The sequence below is a fragment of the Candoia aspera genome, chromosome 1 (genome assembly GCF_035149785.1).
Source record: "Candoia aspera isolate rCanAsp1 chromosome 1, rCanAsp1.hap2, whole genome shotgun sequence".
Taxonomy (NCBI): domain Eukaryota; kingdom Metazoa; phylum Chordata; class Lepidosauria; order Squamata; family Boidae; genus Candoia; species Candoia aspera.
In genome coordinates, this window is record NC_086153.1 from 252,969,755 (window position 1) to 252,990,854 (window position 21,100).

Sequence of the window (21,100 nt, forward strand, 5' to 3'; positions counted from 1 at the left end):
AGGGGTATGCTTTTCCTTGCTTTATTCTATGGGAGTCAGTTGGGTATGTCAGAAGAAACATAAAAGTTAAGTCCAGTGGCAATGGGATACTTAAGAAGCATGTGTTAACACAAGAACAGGCAGGGTCAAGCTGTATTTCCCTTTCTGTTAACTTACTATTTTTTACACCCTTGGGCTTACAATTTCTTACTCCTTTTCTGTGGTTTGCATAATGTTGCTTACCCCAAAAGAGAACAGTGTGATGGTTATGTTTGTAATGTATGTACAACTACATTACCTCTTTACCTGCTTTAGTAAAGGTCAAAGAAAATAACAGAAAATGAAATGATCACAAGACACTACAAAATGGAAACTGAAGAAATGAGTTGGCTAAAATGTATGTTTTATTCCAACAAAAATCCATTTATCCAGATTGTTATCCCATAAGCAATCTCAGTTCTTAAGACTGCATTATAAAGAACTTTTTTTTTCTTAACAGTCTGCCATTTTTGCAGCTACCCTAAATGAATCAGCATATACTGTAGTTGCATTCTACTTTCATTCCACTTGTTATTTTCATCACACTGCAGTAAAACAGTGAATTACATTTATCTTTCAAAATATATAACTCTAGATTTGGCAAAATCATTTTTGATATCAACAGTTTCAGCAGAACGATTTGTTGAAATCATTCAGCAAAATATTTACAGCCTATTACTTTTTTCAACCAACAGAATTATTTACTTATTCACACCTTAATGTTGTTGTCAGGCTACAAAAGGGAAAGTTCCCTTGAGTCATGCTCAATTCCTGCTCAGTGACTACATGGCCAACACTATGGCCATGTGTTTTCTTGGCAACAATACCAACATGGTTTGCATAGCCTTGTTATTTACTCAAGAAAAAAGAACAGAGCTCTGTGTTAAACAGAGGTTTTCTTGTAAAGGGAAGTACATTCATTATTCCCAACTCAAGGTTCTCAAATTCACCATTTTCACTTTTTTCAGAATGAAATCCTTTTTGAATAGACGGCAGGGAGAATTTTTTTCACTTGAAGATTCCAAGAGCTTTTAACACCTGTTTTCTTGTCAAGTTTCTTTTCCTTCTGACAGTCAACAGAGACACTATTGAAAACCCTTCTATGTAACTCAAAAGTAACATTACACCAGCACTTTAGAAACTAATTATGCTAGTATACTTCTTACCAGTTCTTTTTTCTGGCTTTTGGATTATAAACAACGATCAGGCATTTGAGGACATTTATAAAGCACTCTGTGAAGTTCACTCCTATCAAATTCTTGTGGTCCAAATGTGGTTTCCAGCAAAAACTGAGCTCTATTGCTTTGTTGTAATCAGTCTTTATACTGTGTTCCAAAACGTAACTTACTTGCCCTTAATTATCACAGTATTAGTTTCCTCTTGACCCAGAAAGACAAACTTACTTTTTACATGCACATGTTGCTACAGATCTATATTTGTGCTTCCCTAGCTCTTAATATGTTGGAACAATAAATAGGCATATGGTTTCACTAATGTTTCCAGTGGTAGAGACGTCATCAGACAAGAGATACGTGATGGACAATTGCTTATAATATATCAGTGTTTCACAACGATTGCCAGGGAATACTTATCATAACAGGCATGGATCGATGTTATATTTGCTATCATTTTAAAAGGTCCAGTATTGACTCTATGGTAAAACAGGGCATTCCTTTGACAAGTCTAATTTAAAAGCTAGAGGCTTCCTAGTGATGAAAACCTAGAGTACAAACCCATCAGACCTGAAACTCAAACATGTCTGTCTGCTTCTTGGCTAGCTTTGCTACTTCTTCTCTTATTGCCTTCACCAGGGCAGTTGTAGAAAGGTTGGGGAGAGGGTTGTCTGAAGAGTCATTCTCTATTATGCTTTGCCGAGATGCAGCTGTAGAAGGGTGCAGAGCTTGTTCCTGGCTTGGGTGCATATTTGCTGGTTCACCATACTGCGGAGGAAGCCTTGAAGGACAGTTGTGCTGATAGCGTGGACGGGAATATGCTTCTATGTAGCCAGGGAGTGGAACCTACAGAAGATTTTAAGTAGAACATGAACTCCTCTCACTTAAACAACAACACAGAACAGCCGCAATGCCTGCCTCATGGAAATACAGTATATCACTTGGGAAGAAAGTTGTATAACAATCAGTTTAATTATTCAACATAAAAAGCCATTTTTGAGTGGAAATTAATTGAATTCATTCATTTTCATTAGAAATCAGTATGCTCCTTGTCAAAACAATACTTTTCCATGACTGGATGATATGATGGGAACATGGTGATATATTCTGAGCCACACACAGAGAGGTACGAACTCCTCTAATTGGAATGAAGGAGAGGAGACTTCTCCAGACCTCTGGTCCTTGGACAGCAAGGAACACAGCCCAACTCAACACAGAAAAGGTCTCTCATTTCATTACCAATATAGGGAATCCACTTTCACTAAACTAAAACAGAGATATATTTTCCCCAAACGTGAGACTATCATGTTAATAAGGCTTTGAATTAGTTTGGAAATAAGAGCTGATATTCTGGGTATTGTTCTGTTGGATTATTGTTGTTAGTCTTTTAAATCTCTGCGTGCTGTAGAGGCTGTGTTTAAGTAGAATTTGTAGACAATACATTGGTATCTGTTTTTAAAAATAAATTTACTGCGGCTTTAATAATTTTTAAAATAGGATATATCATCAAATTCCACTGGTACAAATATTCTGCATATACTCCTAGTTCCAGATAGAAAGTATTTGCTTCAGTATCCTTTATATCTCTCTATTTCCCACTAACTCCGTATGGAAAAAGATGTTTAAGATATGGGCTCCTATCATCTATATTCTGACAGTGTTGTTTTTGCTTTTGATTGATGTTCCTCAGATTTCTCAATGTATGGCTTCTTTGTCATTCTTACCAGCCAACCTTTTTGGCACTGTAGCAATTGACTGTAAAGAGAATTCACACATTTAACATGGTCACTGTTCTGTTTTCACTCAGTGGAGATTAACTTGATTGCTTTGCATTTTGTTCTGTATAAACTTTGTATAATAGTCAATGTCTACCCATTTAATAACCGCCCAGAGTCCCCTTTTCGGGAGAGATGGGTGGTGACAGAAATTTGAAAAACAAACAAACAAACAAACCCCAAAGCTAAAGCTTGAAACTAGCAATAGATTATACCGTCAAAAATAAAACTGTCCACCTTTTCCTAATAAACTTACTAGCGAAGTCAACAGTTCCTACGCATGACAATTTTGAAGGATATTTTATTGGAAAGATATTAAGCTATTTACCTTTTCTCAAAAATTATAGAACAGTATTGTCTTTCAAAGCTGATGTTTCATTCCATTGATGCAATGCACATAAAAGAGGACATAAGATTTGTTTAAAGCCCAAGGCAAACCAGGCTTCTTCATAGATTCTGTATATCTCTCTGACTTTTTTCCCCCAAAGCAACCAAACTGAATCTGGACCTTCCCAAAACTTTTAAGTGACTTGGAGAATGGTCGAAAGGCAAACAGAGTATCTACAAAAATTAGCTTATCTGCTTTTTCAAATAAGGAAATTGCAGAAAGAGGAGAATTGATAGAACAAAAGGTTTATTTTCTACTCACGATATAAAAAAGTATGAAAGGAAATCTTCACACTAGTTTGAAGAAGAAATATTGCTTCTGGATATGGACTGTAAAATCTGGACAACCACTAGATGATACACAGAAAACTCCACCTCTCTGCTGTAATCTAGTGGTCATCCTGATGTTTGCAGCACAGATATGGTAACCATTAACTTAGAACAGTTCACTTTTCCATCTCATAGCTGAGTCAATATTTGAAAAGTTTTGACTGTCGGAGTGCATAAGAGAAGTTATTTGTTAAAAGTGTGTACACATATGATTTCTTAACCTTTCAATCAAGGAGTTCAATCAATTTTCATTTTTCCAAACATTTTTTTTCCCAACATCCCAATCCTTTACCAGCTATCTTCTTTTTCCATTCTAGAACCCATTAGACAATTTAAAGCATTAGTTTCATTAACTCCAATAAACAGATTGGAAGCAGTGAAACTGTTACAGTTCCTTCTCTACTCCAAAAGCACTCTTGGTGATGCCTAGCACAATAAGTCTCCTGAAATTTCGTAAGGAGAGTTCCTCAAAGTCTGCTATTTTCATAGAACTGCCAAAACTAAGAATATTTATTTATTTTTATTTATTATTTCAAGTTTGAGGCAGCCTAACTCTGGGTGGCTTATAAATAAAATGAAAAAGAAAACAAAATATCTTAAGAGAAGAAGACAACTGACTGGAAACAACTCCAAAAAGAAAATATAACAAAACAAAACAAAAACAAAAACAAAAACCCAAAAAAACAAACCAGACAACAGGGTTCAGCCACTATCCTAGCCTGCAGTCTGGAGAACCTAGTCTTAAGCAGTTTGCAGAAAGTCAAAAGGGTATAACTAATGACCACAACATATATGTACATATATATCTAAAACTGGAGGCATGATCCCCACAGAAGGAGTAACTATGCTTATAACCATTATCCATCCATCCATCCATGTATGTAAAGACTAACTTTATTTCAGTTTTTGATCGAATAACTTTCTTAACTGGTAGTGAGAAGGCTATAGACATCCTCATCCAACTGGAGAAAAGTATTGACCATGTACAAGAAGATTCAGTTCTGGACCTTTCACATTTCTGAGTTTTTAATAGTGACTCAGGTGAGGAAGTAAAAGGAACAACCTAATATACAAATGACACAAAATGGAGTGGGATAGCTAATACCTTAGAAGGCAAAATAAGGATTAAAATGATCCTGATCATTTAGAAAAATGGGCTGAAATTAATATATGATTTTAACTTAGATGAATACAATTTTTTTAACTTAAAAATCAACTGTACGGGTACAATATGGGAGATACTTGGCTGGGCAATAGTAGTTGTGAGAAAGAATGTGGTTGCAAACTGACCCATGAGAGTCAGCACTGTGATGTGGCTGTGGAAAAGGGAAATGTTATTTTACACTGCCTCAACAGTGTCTTCCAAATAATAGGAAGTAACTATTCCAATTGATTCTGCTTTGATCAGGAATGGGACTAGTGGTGCAACAAGGATGACAAGAGGAGTAGAAATCAAATCCTATGAAGAGACTGAAGAAACTGGGCATATTTAGCCTTCGAGAGAGAAGACTAAGGGGAGATGTGGTAGCTCTGTTCAAGTACCTGAGAAGCCATAACCTCTTCCCATGTAATAATCTATTTCTCTCTCTTATTTTGTTGTTTCATTTTTTAAATATTAAAGGTATTTTAATTTAACTTGATTGGTTTCTCTTATATATTTTAAGGATTGTAATCTGCCCTAAGGTTCCTAGATAGTGAGTGAAATATAAATACTTTAATAAATATATAAATATCAAAACTTCATTCTGCTTGCAGTTTTGTGTTGCATATTAATTTAGGACTCTGTTCTTTTATTAAACAAGTGTTTGAAACTTAAGGAACACCTTTAAAAATATAGTTCGAAACAATAAAAAGCAATTGCAAGTTTCTTTGGAATTTTATTTCTATTTAAATAACACAGAATCATGCCATTGTATTGTTCAATCCTGCTCAAGACTGCAACATAAAATTAAAATTTACGGGATACCTGATTTTTTAAAGACAAAATCCAGCTACGCTCATGTTACTCAGCTAACTGCAAGTCAAACTTGTAAAAAACCTAAGTGTTAGGATAAAGCACTAGAGGCCAGTATTTCTCTAGCTTAGGTTCATAAAAAATGGTAAAGCATAATTACAGTGCTGAGAAATCCAGAGATTCAAACTCTTTTACCAACCAAAGCATCAGGAAATCTACATTCTCTCATAAGATCATTGTTGCCATTGTGAAAACAGCCCTCCATTTTTTCTTAATATGAATGGTGGTGATAACATGCCTTCCACAGGACAATCAGTATTTCCCAAAGGGAAGGTTACCTGATTTGAAATTGTATTTTGCAGCTTGTTGTTTGGTGTGGATGAAGGAGTGGGTGTTGCTGAGAAATAGAAGACTTAGAGTTAGAAGGACATGATCTGAAATTTGGGTGGCATGAATATTTGTGGTATGAAAAAGTCAAGGTTAATGTAGATTTCAAAAATCATTATGTTGGACATGCCATATTGAGGATATGGAATAGATACAAATCCAGGCTGTGCCCCAAAATACCTTTATGGTTCTCAGCACAAGAAGCATTCTATAGATAAGAAATAATAGGCAAACATAAATGGTTAACATATTGTGAGATACCAGAATTCAGTCAAGGGGTATATAAATAAAATCAAGAGAACAATTGATGGCACAGGGACATAATTGTCAATGTTTTTCTTATTTATAGTTATTAGGAAGATTTAAAGTACAGTAGACAAAATAATTTATGGTATTGAACATTGTTAGACTGATTTTTAAACAGAATTGTATACAAATGATGAACATGTGATGCTAAAATGTATAAACTTTTATTGAAATTTGAAAAAGAACTTTGAAAAAGTTAAGGAATGTACGATAAGAGTGGGCTAAAATTTTTGGTTATAATATACAGATGGAACAATGGGAAAATATGTGGTTGAAAGGACTGAAATTTACACTATATTATAATCTTATTTATTTACTATCCCGCCTTTATTATTTTTATAAATAACTCAAGGCGGCAAACATACCTAATACTCCTTCCTCCTCCTATTTTCCCCACAAAAGCAACACTGTGAGGTGGGTTGGGCTGAGAAAGAGTGACCAGCCCAAAGTCATCCAGCCTGCTTTCATGCCTAAGGTGGGACTAGAACTCACAGCCTCCTGGTTTCTAGCCCGTTGCCTTAACCACTAGACCAAACTGGCTCTTAGAGAAATCTTAGATAATTTTTATAGAATGATGTACCATTGCTATATGACACCAGAAAAATTATCTAGGTTGTATAAAGGTACTTCAAATACATGTTGGAAATATCACTAAGAAGGGTCATTTTATCATGCTTGGTAGACTTGCAAAAAAGCTAGAAAATTTTGGGTTCAGATACATACAGTGATTCAGAGGATTTTAAAGATTAACGTTCAACTGAAAGCAGAACTTTTCCTTTTGGGACTGATGGATAAGCACTTGGAAGAAAGTCATGGAACACATGACTATTTCACAGACTAAGATGGAAAGATTTGGCAATACCTACAACAGATGAATGGTTGGTGAAGATGACAAAGCTTGCTGAAATGGCCAAACTGATTTGTTTGATTAAAGAAAAGACAATATCTAAGTTTATTGGTGACTGGAAACCCCTTATAGACATTTTGCATAAAAAAGAAAAAAATGAACTTAAGATTTATAGTTTTGATGATTGGACAGGATAGATTATAGAAAGAAGGGTTATATGATGTACCATTAGAGAGAGAGGTCAATTTATAATTGTACTTATAGCTGCTGTAAGGAAGATCAGAAGCCATTCTTCGTATCTTGTTTCTTTCTTTTCTATTTTTCTGTTACTCTTTTCTTTTTGCACCTTTAGTTTTTTCTTTCAATTTTTTCCCTTTCTCTTTTCTTTTTTGCTCTATTTTAGTTTGTATTAGTCTTATTCTTGTGTTTAAATTTTTCAGTAAAATTATACAAAAGGAAGGTTAATATATTTAATAATTATTTATTAAAATGCTTTTATTCTATCTTTCATCCATAGATACCAGGAGAATGTACAAAAATATAATTGAGCACTAGTGAAGGTAGAGGATCAAATATTCATAAAGCATGAGTGAAATTTGGCTAATAGGGAGTGACTTTAAGAAATAGAAATAATTCTCATTAATGTTTAAATTTGTAATAACAAATTTTAATGTCTTATTACAATAATTTTTATTGGTGATACCATTTATCACTTTTCACTGATTTTTGCTTTTATAGCCACTCGTTTTACGGCTCCCTCATGTAGCAACCAGTCACAAATACAACGGTAATAATAATAATAAAATTTCTGACCAATGTGCATTTAGGACCAAATTTCATGAGCCTAACAACAAAAACTTTCAGTGTGAAACTGATTAAGGTCTAGTCAGTTTCAGGTAGCAGTGGAGCCAGAGGGTTCTAATCAACTAATTAAGGTCACAGAGCTGCACTTGTTAACTTGTAGTTAGCATTTTTTGGGAAGCACTGCACTGCGGAGAAAAGCAGCTCAGGAAGAGAGAGCTGTTTAAGCAGTCTCTCCACCCTGCAAAGGGGAAAAAAGGGAAAAATGGGTCAGGCACCGGATACTGTACAAGAGAACTTGCTGAATGAGACAGCAGCAACCAGTGATCTTTGCAGCATCTCTCTTTCTCAGTCATGTGTTCACCTAGCGACCATTTTGTTTCTGACTTAAGGAACAGACTGCGGTCGCTAAGGAGAGTGTGTACTACTAATACATTTTCATTATTTTAATAGTTGATTTTTATTTCATTTGCAGATTGTATTTTACAAAGGAAGTAATACATATAAGATGGTATTTTATGTTCTTCCAAAAATAAATGATCTAGAAGACTAATCTGACACCCAAAATTGCAGTACTGGAATTCTCAATTTATTTTATTCGTTTTTTAAAAACTGGAGTTCTCAATTTATTTTATTCATTTTTTAAGTATCTATTTCAACTCTTCATTTAAAAGCTCACAAGGTGATTTCAACACAACACCAGAGCGGAATTCCTAGTGTTGATTTTCTAGTCATTTTCATGTAAAAAAACAAACCCTAAACTAAATATTTTCCATATGAGATCTTATACACAATGAATCTTTGTTCCCATTTTTATTTTTTGGTTGTTGTTGGGCTTTTTCCTCATTACCTTGTTTTTAAATGTTTTTAACAATTTGTAAACTGCTCAGAGTCACTGGAAGTCAGGCAGCATATAGTTTTTTATTATTATTTATTTATTTGCATGTATGTATGTATGTACAGTTATATATATGCGCCTTATCAGGCCAGAATAAAACAGACCCCAATCATATCCTCATCAATACCGTGGGCAGGAATGGAAGAACTAAATATTTAGTAGACATGTATTAATAATTATGTAAAGTCAGTCTTCTGTTTTGGCACTGTGTATCACTCAATCACTAAACCCAGATCATTCTTAGCTCTTTTCTTTGCATTCTTTTCCAAGTACTTTGGGAAATCATAACCATACTACTTAGCTAATTTTGGAAGATGTTTTGTATGGGTGTGTGTTTTATAGTTCTAATATTCAGTCAATTTGAGGCATATTGGAACATTTGAACAATGTATGTAGCAACCATTTATTACTTTACATTAATGAAGTGTTATAAAAGGACCCTGAATCATCAATGACTTTAGCAAAGTGAACCTCCTGTTTTCCAACTCCAACATCATATTCTAAGTTCTCTTCTGGACATGGCCAGATAGCTGAGTAATACAATCAGCAATTGCACAACCAGTATCAGATGTATCCCATTATGTATGTGAAAATGCTCTTTTCTTCACCATATTATTTGAAAGCAAATCTTTGGAAAACTACTAGCTTATTCAATTGTGCCAAACTCTAAATTGGGGGTCTAGAGTTTATATTTAAATCAGACACATAGTCAACACATTATTTACAGTATAGTATTCTCTTAGTGTATTATTTACCATTTACTTTTTTCTCTCATTGATTTTAATTGTGTTAAACAGTTTTTATGGTTCAGTACAGTATTTTTACAGTTCAGCAGAAATATCTCTCGACCAGAAATTGGGTATTATATGTCTTCTACTACTCTACACTGTTAATGGTGAACTAGAATGTATCAGCCATATGGTATCGTCAATATGCTGGTCAATTGCAAGCCGTTGATCATCCACTTCTACTCTGTTCCTTGAATTGTTTTTTTCTTTCCTTATTATATTTTTATTGTACTGTATTTAGTGTATTTCTATCAGGTTTATTCCTTTTTCTTGAAATAATAATAGCAACAATAAAAATGGATTTAAAAAAAAAGAAAAATGTACTGGTTTATTCTGAGATGCAAGTAATAAAATAAAATCTGCTCCATTACCGAGTCAGCCCATTGTCCTGGTAAATCATGCTCGCCAGCATAAGACATCCAAGCCTGATTTCTGTATGCTGTAGGTGGTGCTGGGATGAAATAACCTGTGAACCTGGGTCGGTTTGCTGCTGGGATGGCAAACAGTGCTGGAACTGTATTTCCTATCAAAAAATAGGGAAGATAGTTAGTAATCAAAACACATTTTACAAATATAGAGGAACATTTTAAAGGACATCTGAGATGTTCCAAATAGAGATCCCATTTTTTAATTGGCGATGGGGAGCCTCTTGCCAAAAGTAGATCACGCAGATTACTGCATCTGCCCCTAGTGCCACGTTGCCACTGTTGTAGGATAAGCCATTCCAAAACAGAATACACCTGTATAAAGAAGGTAGATCAGCACTGACATTGCTTTTGATACCGCAGAGACAGCAACACTACGTTCACACAACTAGTGGTGGTACTTGTTCATTGTCCAAATGAGTTAGCAGCTTTCAGTTCACCATTTCAATCAGAGGAACAATGCCAATGCAGATTCTCGGTAGAAAGAAGAGTAGACAGAGATGTGGCCGGTCATGTTGCAGATAGACTTGGGAGTATACACAAAGAGTATAAGTGATATGAAAAACAAAATAGATTCTAGTGTTCCTCTAAAAGGGTTGCTTCTTTTGTACAATTAGCTGAAACACCAACATAGTTATTTTTCAACAGAGTATTACCGAAGAATGAGCAATCACAACAGGATTAAGAGTTTCTGGAAAGCACTGTAACCATCTGTCTCCTGTGAAATATGTTTGTGTGCAAGAGTGCTTTTGTACATTTGCAAAAGAGAGCAGAATCTTTCAAATTCTCCTGAGTGAAATTTTGTGTTTAAACAGGTTTTGAGTAAAATTGCTGGATTATTAGAAAGAGTAAGGGAATAACATTAAATATAGATGTGACCTTCTTACGTTGTGTGCTTCAGACTTCAGGTAGTTCAAATAAACCTAGTAATAAATGTTATTTAAATCTTCAACTCCAGTGAAAGTTCCAACTGTCTGAGTAATTTTAAATTAATATATATTGTCACTTAGTCACAACCTTGCTGTTTCCTGATGCTAACATATCATCATGAACAGTTCACTTGTCCACATGGGTGATCTTCTTGATCAGCTGATGAATAGATTTTTCAGTGTCTGTCACTGGTACCTTCTGGGACCCGCTTGTCAAATTGCTGGTATCACATCACTGCTTTCAGCAAAACTATTGCAAAGTATTTTTTAAAAATGAACCCATCTTTATGTTCAGGTCAGTGCAGCATTGCTCTTACGAACTGTGCATATCAGCTATTCACATGTGTGTTAAATGCCACAAGTATCTATACTATCTCATCATCTTTTTTTGGAACTCAAATCTAAATAATTAAGTGTAGAAACATTATAGAGACTGGTTTTCATTTTTTGTTAATTGCTGAAAAGGAAGTATCTCTGCTACAAGCCCATGCTCAGGAGACAGCCAGTAGCATGTGCTATTAGCACCTTGCTTATTTATTTTCTGAGTCCAAAGATATCATTTTGTCATTGCTTTGGCATACTGTTAGAACCTTTTGTGGTTGCTATTCATAGAACTTACTGGAGCCTGATCCTATCCATATAAACTAACTGAATTCAATGCAATTTATGTAACTATACGAAGGCCTACAGTTTCAGAATTTCTTCCCAAAGAAGATCCCTCCAGAGCAGTGTTAGTTTTGAAACTGCGTCCATATGTTACCTTTGCCACAACTATCTTTACAATGCAAAACATACTTCTCTTGTTGAAATAATATTTCAGTTTTACATTCATATTATGGGAATTTCAGTAAAATTTATTGTAAGCTTCCTTGTCAAGTAAAGGACAAAATCAAAAATTAGACAGTCATTTTAAGTTCTAAATTCAGTGTCATATTTATAAATACTATAACTTCATTTTCATTCTTTCTTCAGTTCATTAACTCATAGCATCTAGGTAAAATGTCCTGATGCCAATATGGTTCTCATAAGATCCTCTACTGAATAGTGGAACTTGTGTGTCTTGTACCTCTTACTTCCATTTAACTTTTACTTAGGAATTTGCACAAATTACAACTTAACAAGTCAGAGAATAGCACTTAAAACCTGCTATGATTGTTACATTAGTGTCATCAGTTGCTATTTCTTTTGCAAGAGCTTGTTTATTAAACAAAACTGCTCTCTCCTTGTGTCTTATCTTATTGACAAATATATTTGAGTACCTCAAAACAAAACACTTCACACACACAGGATGTTAAACAGAAACAATGTATTTTAATAAGACAAAGTTCCATTTTTCCATTTCAATTTACAGCACAGTTTCCAGCCTCCTTTGTCTACAATGGGCTTCTCAAAATTGCGCAAATGTTGCTTATGGGTTTACAAGTTATAAATGGAACCAAGGATACCAACCAAGCAACCTTCATTTGGGAGAGAATATTAGAAGTTAACCCCATGTGTTCCTTGAGTTACGTCTCTTTAATGATCTCTCTGGGGTGAGACCTTGAACTCTGAATTTGAAAGGTTTCAGGAAATTATTTCTTCCACTGATGAATACACCCCTGAATGAGAATAGCAGAAGGTGTATTTAACCTTATGGGCCTCAACAACAATTCTAAAAACAGCCATTCCAATAATAATAATAATAATAATAATAATAATAATAATAAACAGAGACATATTACAAACAGAGTCCCTTGAATTTATAGGTTGGGATGATTAGATGTAACACAAGTAAATTATGAAATTAGAAAGTATTTTACTGCTTAAAGGCATTTCCAGTAGCAATATTTATACCACAGCTGTATATTTACACCACACTTTACAATCACAGAGATGGCTTGTAACGTTAAATCCAGGATAAGGTTAGTGAGGATGTGCTCTCCTGCTGAGGCAATTGTAATTTTCACTTGTTTGTTACAATTACCAATATGCACCTCCCAGAACTAGAAGGATGCAAACCAGAAACTTCGACAAAAATAGAGCAGGAATAACCTTTAATCCATGATTGGGGGGTGGGGAGAGGGAAATGGAAACTTTATTGTCTTCTCCACTATTATGACCTTGAGCAGAAGCGCAGCAGTGAGCATTCCTTCGATCCTCAAGTTAAACAAAGAAAAGCAGCAGGGGTGGGGGTGGGGAACAGCTGCTCTAGTGTAAATATGAAAAGATCACTCAGAATTAGGACCCGTATAAGAATTCACCATCAATACAAATGTGTAAAAAAGGGAAAAGGGAAGAACTGTGATCATGATTGTGCAGACCACTCAAATCAGACTCATGTGGTCAAGCAGAAATCTTAAAACACCGGTAGTAGTAGCAGGCAATTTTAAAACTGTAAAGCTGCCATAGATGGTTTATTCTCATACAAACAACTGGTTGAAAGTTGTTTATATTTTGGGGATTTCATGCTAAGATTTTGAATCCCTGATAGTTAAGAATCACTATAGAAGCATATAAATTGGCTGGCTCAACAGAAAGCAATCCTAATCCCTAGGCCAATTTCAGGGTATATGTTACCTGTTCAATCCAGAATCCTAATAGGGCTAGAGACCAAGATGAAGCTTGTTAACTTTCACAGATTCCCTTTTCTGAGGTAGTCAAAATGGACAGAGAATCCCAAACTACTTCTTGTACTAAGTGATGCCAGTTGAACTGCTTATCTTTATTTTAGTGTGCATGTTCTTGTTATTTTTGGTGATTTCGAGAAAATGTGATGACCTTCTGGTCAGATGAAAACATATATATCTTCTTGCAAGTTCCAGCTATAAATGAAACCAGATAATTAAAGGATACTTCTTGAAACCCCTTATCTGTCTTACAAGCTCAAAAGGATCTAGTGGGATGGGACTCTAGATTGGAGTAATTCCTCTGAATATCACAGATTCATTACTTCTTGAAAGCTACATGCACTGCCATAGTGCTTCCCTCTGCCTTTTTTTTTAAAATAAGCTGAGAACTGCCTTGGTATTACAGATTCATGTACATGAAAAACTTTAACCCAACTTTCAAAACATCAAAAATGAGTATGTTAAAACAAAAGTATTACCCAATTATCTTCCAACCACCCCATCCCTGTTAGCTTCCAGTATTCGTTTAAACTATGCTCAAGCTACAAAGTTTCCATAGGAAAAAAATTCCTGTTGAAAACTAACACTGACTGAAATTTGAGTTTTCTCTATTTTGATGTTTTTGTATGATGTATGTGTCTAAAGAACAAAAGCCAATATATGAATCAGTATATGGATGTGGTGGAAGCAAGGATGGTTTTGCAAAGATCAAAAGGTATGGAGCACTATAGTGAATTAGTTATATTTTCTTTTCTTTTTTTTATCTTGGTAATTTAATTTCTTTGGCTTACTATTTCTCGTTTTCTGTGTTCTGCTTAAACCGAAAGAGAATAGGGCAATGCCTTAATGCTCAAATAAAAGGCAGTTTAAAATATCTCTGGGATTTTCAAAATAAGTCCCTTTCTTATCCTCTTTTTAAGAGCATGTTAACCTTATTCATTAGTTTTATATAAACCAACACTGATAAAGTAGAGCTTGGTATAAACATTTAGAGGGCCATTCCACTGTATTTTTTCCCAGAAAAGAAGAAGCTGGAATATTTTTGCAAATATGAAGTAATGCTGAAATATCTACATAATTTTTAAAAATAATTATTCCTAAGGAAACTGGGAAAACTCAATACAGGTAGTCCTCATTTAGCAACTGCCTCATTTAACAATTGTTTGCAGTTACAGTGATGATGAAAAAGTAACTTTACGACCAATCCTCGCATTTACAACCTTTGCAGGTCTGTAAACCAAAAGAAAGCTGAAGTAAGATCATAAGCACAGTTGCAGTTTCACTTAGCAACCGCTTCACTTAATAACCAAGTTGCTGGTCCCAACTGTGGTCACTAAACAAGGGCTACCTGTATAATGAAAGATTTTTCAAATGTCCAGGAATCAATAAGATTGCTACCCATCTCAGTTAAATCTGAGCTTTAATTACAGAGTTGGAATCAAATTTATTCATGCTTGGAGTATGCTCACTAAAATCAAATGGAACATATTAGTAATGACTAACTTAAGTTCTCTGATTTCAGTAGGTCTACTTGAAACATGACTGGTTCATCGTATCAGTTCTTTTCTCCCATAAAACTGTAGGTGGTATCAGCATTCTATCTTACTGACAGTATCTTACATTCCATCTTTTCCAGACAGGGGTCAAAAAGATCTCAATCTGTTCTACTATCAGCAAACTACTGACAATATATAAATACAGTATGTCATGGCAATAATACTTTACAAATGACTCACACACAGATACCTCTGCATCAAAAATATCCATTTTGAAGTATCAATCATGAAATTCTAAAATGACCAACAGTTAAATATCTAAACAAGCATGTAATATGCATTGTTCTACACTATTTTTAAAAACAAACCCAAACCAAGCAGCTACTAGCACGTGGTTTCCAAAATACTGTGTGAAATTCAAAGATAAATATTCTGGGCTGAGTCACCTAGCTTTCTGGCAATAAAAATTAGAACTGAGAATAAAGTAGCGAGGGGAAAAGCAGGAGCTGAATGGACTAATTATTTTAGAGGTTGGGATAAAGTGATATATCCTAAAATGTAGGTTAAAATCACTATGCTAGGCAACTATATAGTGTCTAAATCTGTAACAGTTTTGTACAATCCCATTACAGAGCAGTTCCAAAAATGTTCAGCAAAAGAGAACTTTTCAGAAGCAACCTATGACATATTATCTGTGGCAGTAGACTGCCCAAAAGGACTATAGCTGATGAATGACTATTTCAATAAAGAAAGAAGCCTTCAAAGCTAATGAGACCTGTGGGTAAAAGAGCACACGAGCATTAAACATCTCTTGACAACATGCAAACTGTGCCGAGTGGCCCCACTGGGACTATTTACATGCCTAAAGTTAAGTAAATTTTTTCAATGCGCCACTGGATCATAACCTAAGGCAATATAGTGAAACTTCTTTCAAGCCCTTTATATGAGAGAGAGAGAGAGAGAGAGAGAGAGAGAGAGCACTTATCTCAATCATTAAAACATTGCAAGTTCCATTGGTTTCCATGAAAGTATACTTAATATAAATATAATACTATATTATACCAAGTATAGTTATATTTAGTATAACTATAATGCTATACAAGTATATAATTATACTTGTATATATAATTATACTCATTGGTTCCATGTAAGCACACCTAAGAGTGTGGCCTAGGCTGCTTTTATTTATGTTATACTTTTCAGGGCATCTGTTTAAGAAAAAGTTATCATCTGTTGATGCATTAATAAATGTTGATCTTTCGAAGAATATTAGGTTAGATTTTTAAAAATATATTACATATGTAGGAAAACATTATAATAGCTTCCATCCTTATGTTTTCAGATTTAAAAAAATTAAGGGAAACATTTGTCAAATCCAGCAGTTCATTCAGCCAGTGTAATCTCTCTAAGATGTTTCCAAATTTTAACAGCTAGAATACTCCATTCCTCTTCTTTAATAAAAACTTCAAGAAATTTAAAGTAGTGGCACATTTAATCACTAGAATAGATATGTACTATATTCCATGTAGTTAAGTATTTCATAAACTTTCTAATACACTGTTGACTATTTTTTTATTGTGGCAATCAGACAAATGGCTAGAGATGCAATTTTACTCCACTGACATTTACTGCTATTAATATCATCTAAAAAGATACCAGCAGAAGAAAAATATTATTTCCTTTGGAAAGGGGGAAGGGCATATATTACAAAAGTGGGTAGAAAAGAGGAACTTCAGTCTAGGGCAGAAGGATTTGGAAAGCACAGACAACAGCCACTGCCTGTATCTGGATCAGCACCCATGGTATTTGAACACAGTATGTATTAAAACTGCAAAACGTAAGGAATGAAAATCCAAAGAAAAAGTGTGGCATCACATCATACTGTTTAATCAATAAGCAAGTCAGCATTTTCCCCTACACGTTTTTTTCCATTCAGATTTTATTTACCCGAATTGGCCATTGAGAGTAGAAACAAGCTTTTCTTTTGGAAACTAATGTCTAATTTACAAAATGGCTTTTCAAGAAACACTTCAAAGAAAATTATTTCAAACCTTTAGGGGATATTTACTGTTTTTGTCTACTGATCAGAGTGTGATAGGGGGGGAAAAGCAATTTAGTAAAAGAAAATAAAAAATCTTCACCAAGGCTTTTGCACATGATGAAAGAGCTAGCTGGCTTACCTTCCTTTTGTCATACTGGTTGTATCAGTCAGGTTAAGAATAAATATTTAGTAGCAGCATCCTTTAAAAAATCTGCTTCTTCTAAACCTCTTTATCATCCAAGCACACGAGGCAAACCAGCAACATAACTATTCTTTCTTTGAAAATGATACATTTTTCATTGTCTGACTGACTGACCAATCAGAATAATTTTCCTCTAAAGTCTTAAATCATGAGCTTCAGTAATATGTAATATTAGGATCATAGGAACATCAACAAAATGGGAGATCAGCTTTACAATGTAAAACAGGATATATTCCCAACTCACTGAAAAATAGGCATATACAAACATTAGGATGTAAAAGTCCAAAGTATCTGATAAATTGCTGTGATTTTTTTTTAACGTAAGAAGGATTTTGATCAGTTGGTTAAGAATTCTACTGAATCAAAGAAATGTCTTGGAGCTACAATTCAGTGGTAGAATACAACCACTAATCTCGCCTTCCCAAAGTCTTCTGCAAATGATAATATAACTACTTTTCCTTTGGATGTATAAGGTTTCAGGATCAGTCATTACCATCTCCAATTAAAAGGGTCTCAGGCAGTATGAAAAAAGATGTCTGTCTGAAATCCTGAATTGCTGCTGCCAATTATAAATGGTGATAGTAGACTAGGTGAACTGATCTAACTCAAAGTGAGGAAGTTTCATGTGTTAGTATCATCTGCTGAAGCTCCTTGTGGCAAATATGCTTGCATGTATAATCATATTCAGCTTATTAATGACAAATGAAGTTAATCTGAACTGATTTGCCATATTGGAAACTTCTCAATCACCAATTGGAATACCATCACCAAATTCACTTTTGAACACTTTGCAAGGACATACAGCTTGCAAGTTGGAGACACAATGAAACAGCCACATGACATTTGCCATCAGTTCAGATTGGCCTCAACACACTATGCTAGGAACAGCAATTTGCACTAGCTTTTTCTAAAAAGAGTGCCTGGCCTTTGAATCTACACACAGTGCATTTAGCTCAAGAGTAATCACTGCAAAGAAAATAGACTACGTTACATGGCCATCTGTTTTCTGTACTATGACACACCAGCAGTTCCAAGATCCTGTCTTAGAAAGATGCTAATTCCAGGTGCTTCAAATAGAGAGACCGTGTCCTTTCTCTCCATTCCTCTCCTATATGTTAGAAATATACTTCATCTGATAAATGAAGGTATGTGTGGGGATCCTTTTATCAATCCTCCTCCTCAAGCCTTCAAGAGAACCATTAACACAGTCCTAAACAAGGGTATTTGTTAGATCTCATACACTTGTCTCTATGCCATACAGACTTAGATGTGGTCTCTGTTTGTACCGCATGCGTTTTTCACCTGAGTAATTCAAAGCTGATTGATCCAATGGAGCTACAGTTACTGGGGCTTTTGATACTGGGACAAAAGGGACATGATCATGTGGCTGTATCTGTTCAGTCCCACTGGACTCTGATACTCTTGTCTTGCTGCCAATATCAGAAGTTGACCTGCATAATACATATTGGAAAGATTAGTCATGTCAATATCAAATATACCTTAGCCAAAGTCTAGAACCCATTTATTCTGGAGCAGAACATTTAAGTACTTTGAAGTAAATTCATCAAAGAACAAAACCATTTCATCCAAAAAAGCAGGACTGCTCTAAATGTTTTTGAAAGAAGGTAAGAAAATAATACCATTTTCATTAATGGCTAAGTCATAGCAGCTTTGCTTAGTTTGCCTCAAACTAAGTTTGCTTTAGGTAATAGTTTATATATCTTTTATCCTGTCCTGCATTTTGGTATGGTAATGTAAACACCAGAAAACAAATTAGTGAGACTTTAAATCTGCCTATATTGACAGAAACAAATCTAATTATAACAACATTTAAAAACACTAATGTTAATAAAGACATACCTTTTGTTAGATATTTGCTAGATATATGCTAAGCTTACTCTTATTATCATTCTATCTGACAATGAAGGATGAGTCTGGTAGCCAGTGCTCTACAATTCATTGATAGTTTTGCACAACTATTATGACATCACTGACAGCCAATGAGGACAGCTCAGCTGCTTCTGTATTCTTATACCAATGCACTGTGAAATACATCATTCATACTATGTGGTGGCTTTGCAGTATATTCCAGTGTGTGTGTGTGTGTTTTAAAAAAAGCACTGTTTGACAGACCAAGTGATTTCATAAGACTGAACCATGCAACAATAATCAGCTATTCATGCATGAGATGCATTATTAATTTGATGTGAGAATATAAAATTTAAAAGGCACTGTCCACCAGATTAAAATGAACAGAGAATTGTGCACTAAATATTCAAAGCATGTTAAAACCTGTCTACATTTATTATGGTTATAAAATTTATATAAGTAGTATTATAGTAAAAATGTTCTAAATTTCTCTTGAGTGGCCCCCAAAATTATCAAATCATCCACTGATCTTGTGCTGCCTACAGTATATCTGGTTATTTCAAAAAAATAAAACAGGGTGTTTTATGAATTATTCAATTCTTTGACAGCACAGTCACCTTGACATTACACTTTTATAATCAAGAATTTAAATCATGGTTTAGATAATACTAGAGCATAGATTTTGCATATTTGTTGCATATCTAAGGAGTTTGCATCTGAATAAAGATTTATAGTTTTAAATATTTAATCATAACATTATGTCTGAAATTATATTATTTGATTTAATTTCAGAAGCATTGTGTTACATATAAGGAGCTAGCTTAGCATTGTAATGTAGTTGAGTATCAGCATTAGTTACTAAGAGACTTAGAAATTTAAGTAATACCTCCTGAGAGAAGTTATAGCAACAGGTCCTGTTCTGGGAGGCACAGGAGGAGGTGGAGAACCCATCACCATCTCAGGGAGTGGAGAAAACCTGTATGCCTGTGAAGAAATCAGGGAGGCATTTCCTCAAAAAAAATTCAATTATTAAAATAATACTACATTTGTGTTTCTCCGCATTACAGAAGAAGTACATTTTACAAAGACTATTTGATTGAACTCCACAACATACTCTATTCAGAGGTAGTGGTCTCAAAGGACTAATATAGAGGGCCTATCTGCAAATTATAAAAAGTAGGCTTTCAATGTGTTCAAAAGTTCTCACGTATTAATTCTGTAAAATATTATAGTTATGCTCATTTTACCAAGAGTGAATCTTTTTTTAAGATAAGAACATTTAACAAATATAAAATGAGGTATAGTTCAATTTGGGGATCCCCATTTTCATTCCTATTCTTTGTCAGAAGTGTTGCACAGAATCTCAAATTAAATTATGTTGCTTGGGGAAAAACATGAAACTTTATGAGTAAGTTATATTTATCTTAAATTGCTCATGGCTACTCAGATTAAATGAGTATGCACTCTTCCTTTGCACCTCTAACTATTCTTTTACACCAAATCTTATGCAATGGTCATAAATATTCTCAATATTTATTCATATTATATCTTTTTTTGGTGAATAGCTTTTTGTGCAAGGTACTATAATCTGAAGACACAAGAGATCATGATAAGCATTTATTTTCCCATTGCCAACATACACTGATGAGAGAATAGATTGTCATAGGGACATAAGTTGAACTTTTTTTAATACATATGACCAGTAAGCAGGTTTAGGATTATGTTGCCTAAGAACTGGAACCTGAAAATAACATATGCAATAGATTAAATCAATGGTGAGTAGAAGGAAGCTCTATTAATAGGTCATTGAGTAGTCTGCAGTCACCTGGGAAAGACTGCTGATTCTCAGATGTTTAACAATCACAATAA

At 34.5% G+C, this 21,100-nt stretch overlaps 1 protein-coding gene across 1 annotated transcript in view; it reads right to left on the minus strand.

Moving 5' to 3' along the window:
* Window positions 1–376: 376 nt before the first annotated feature.
* KIAA1549L (KIAA1549 like) overlaps window positions 377–21,100 on the minus strand; it is a 105,162-nt gene continuing 84,438 nt past the window's right edge. The window contains exons 16-19 of the mRNA XM_063289518.1: window positions 20,118–20,215; window positions 18,665–18,813; window positions 10,035–10,186; window positions 377–2,036 (exon numbers count right to left, since the gene is read on the minus strand). Coding sequence (XP_063145588.1) covers window positions 1,755–2,036; window positions 10,035–10,186; window positions 18,665–18,813; window positions 20,118–20,215 — 681 coding nt within the window. The 3' untranslated portion in view covers window positions 377–1,754. The remainder of the gene's footprint in view (window positions 2,037–10,034; window positions 10,187–18,664; window positions 18,814–20,117; window positions 20,216–21,100) is intronic.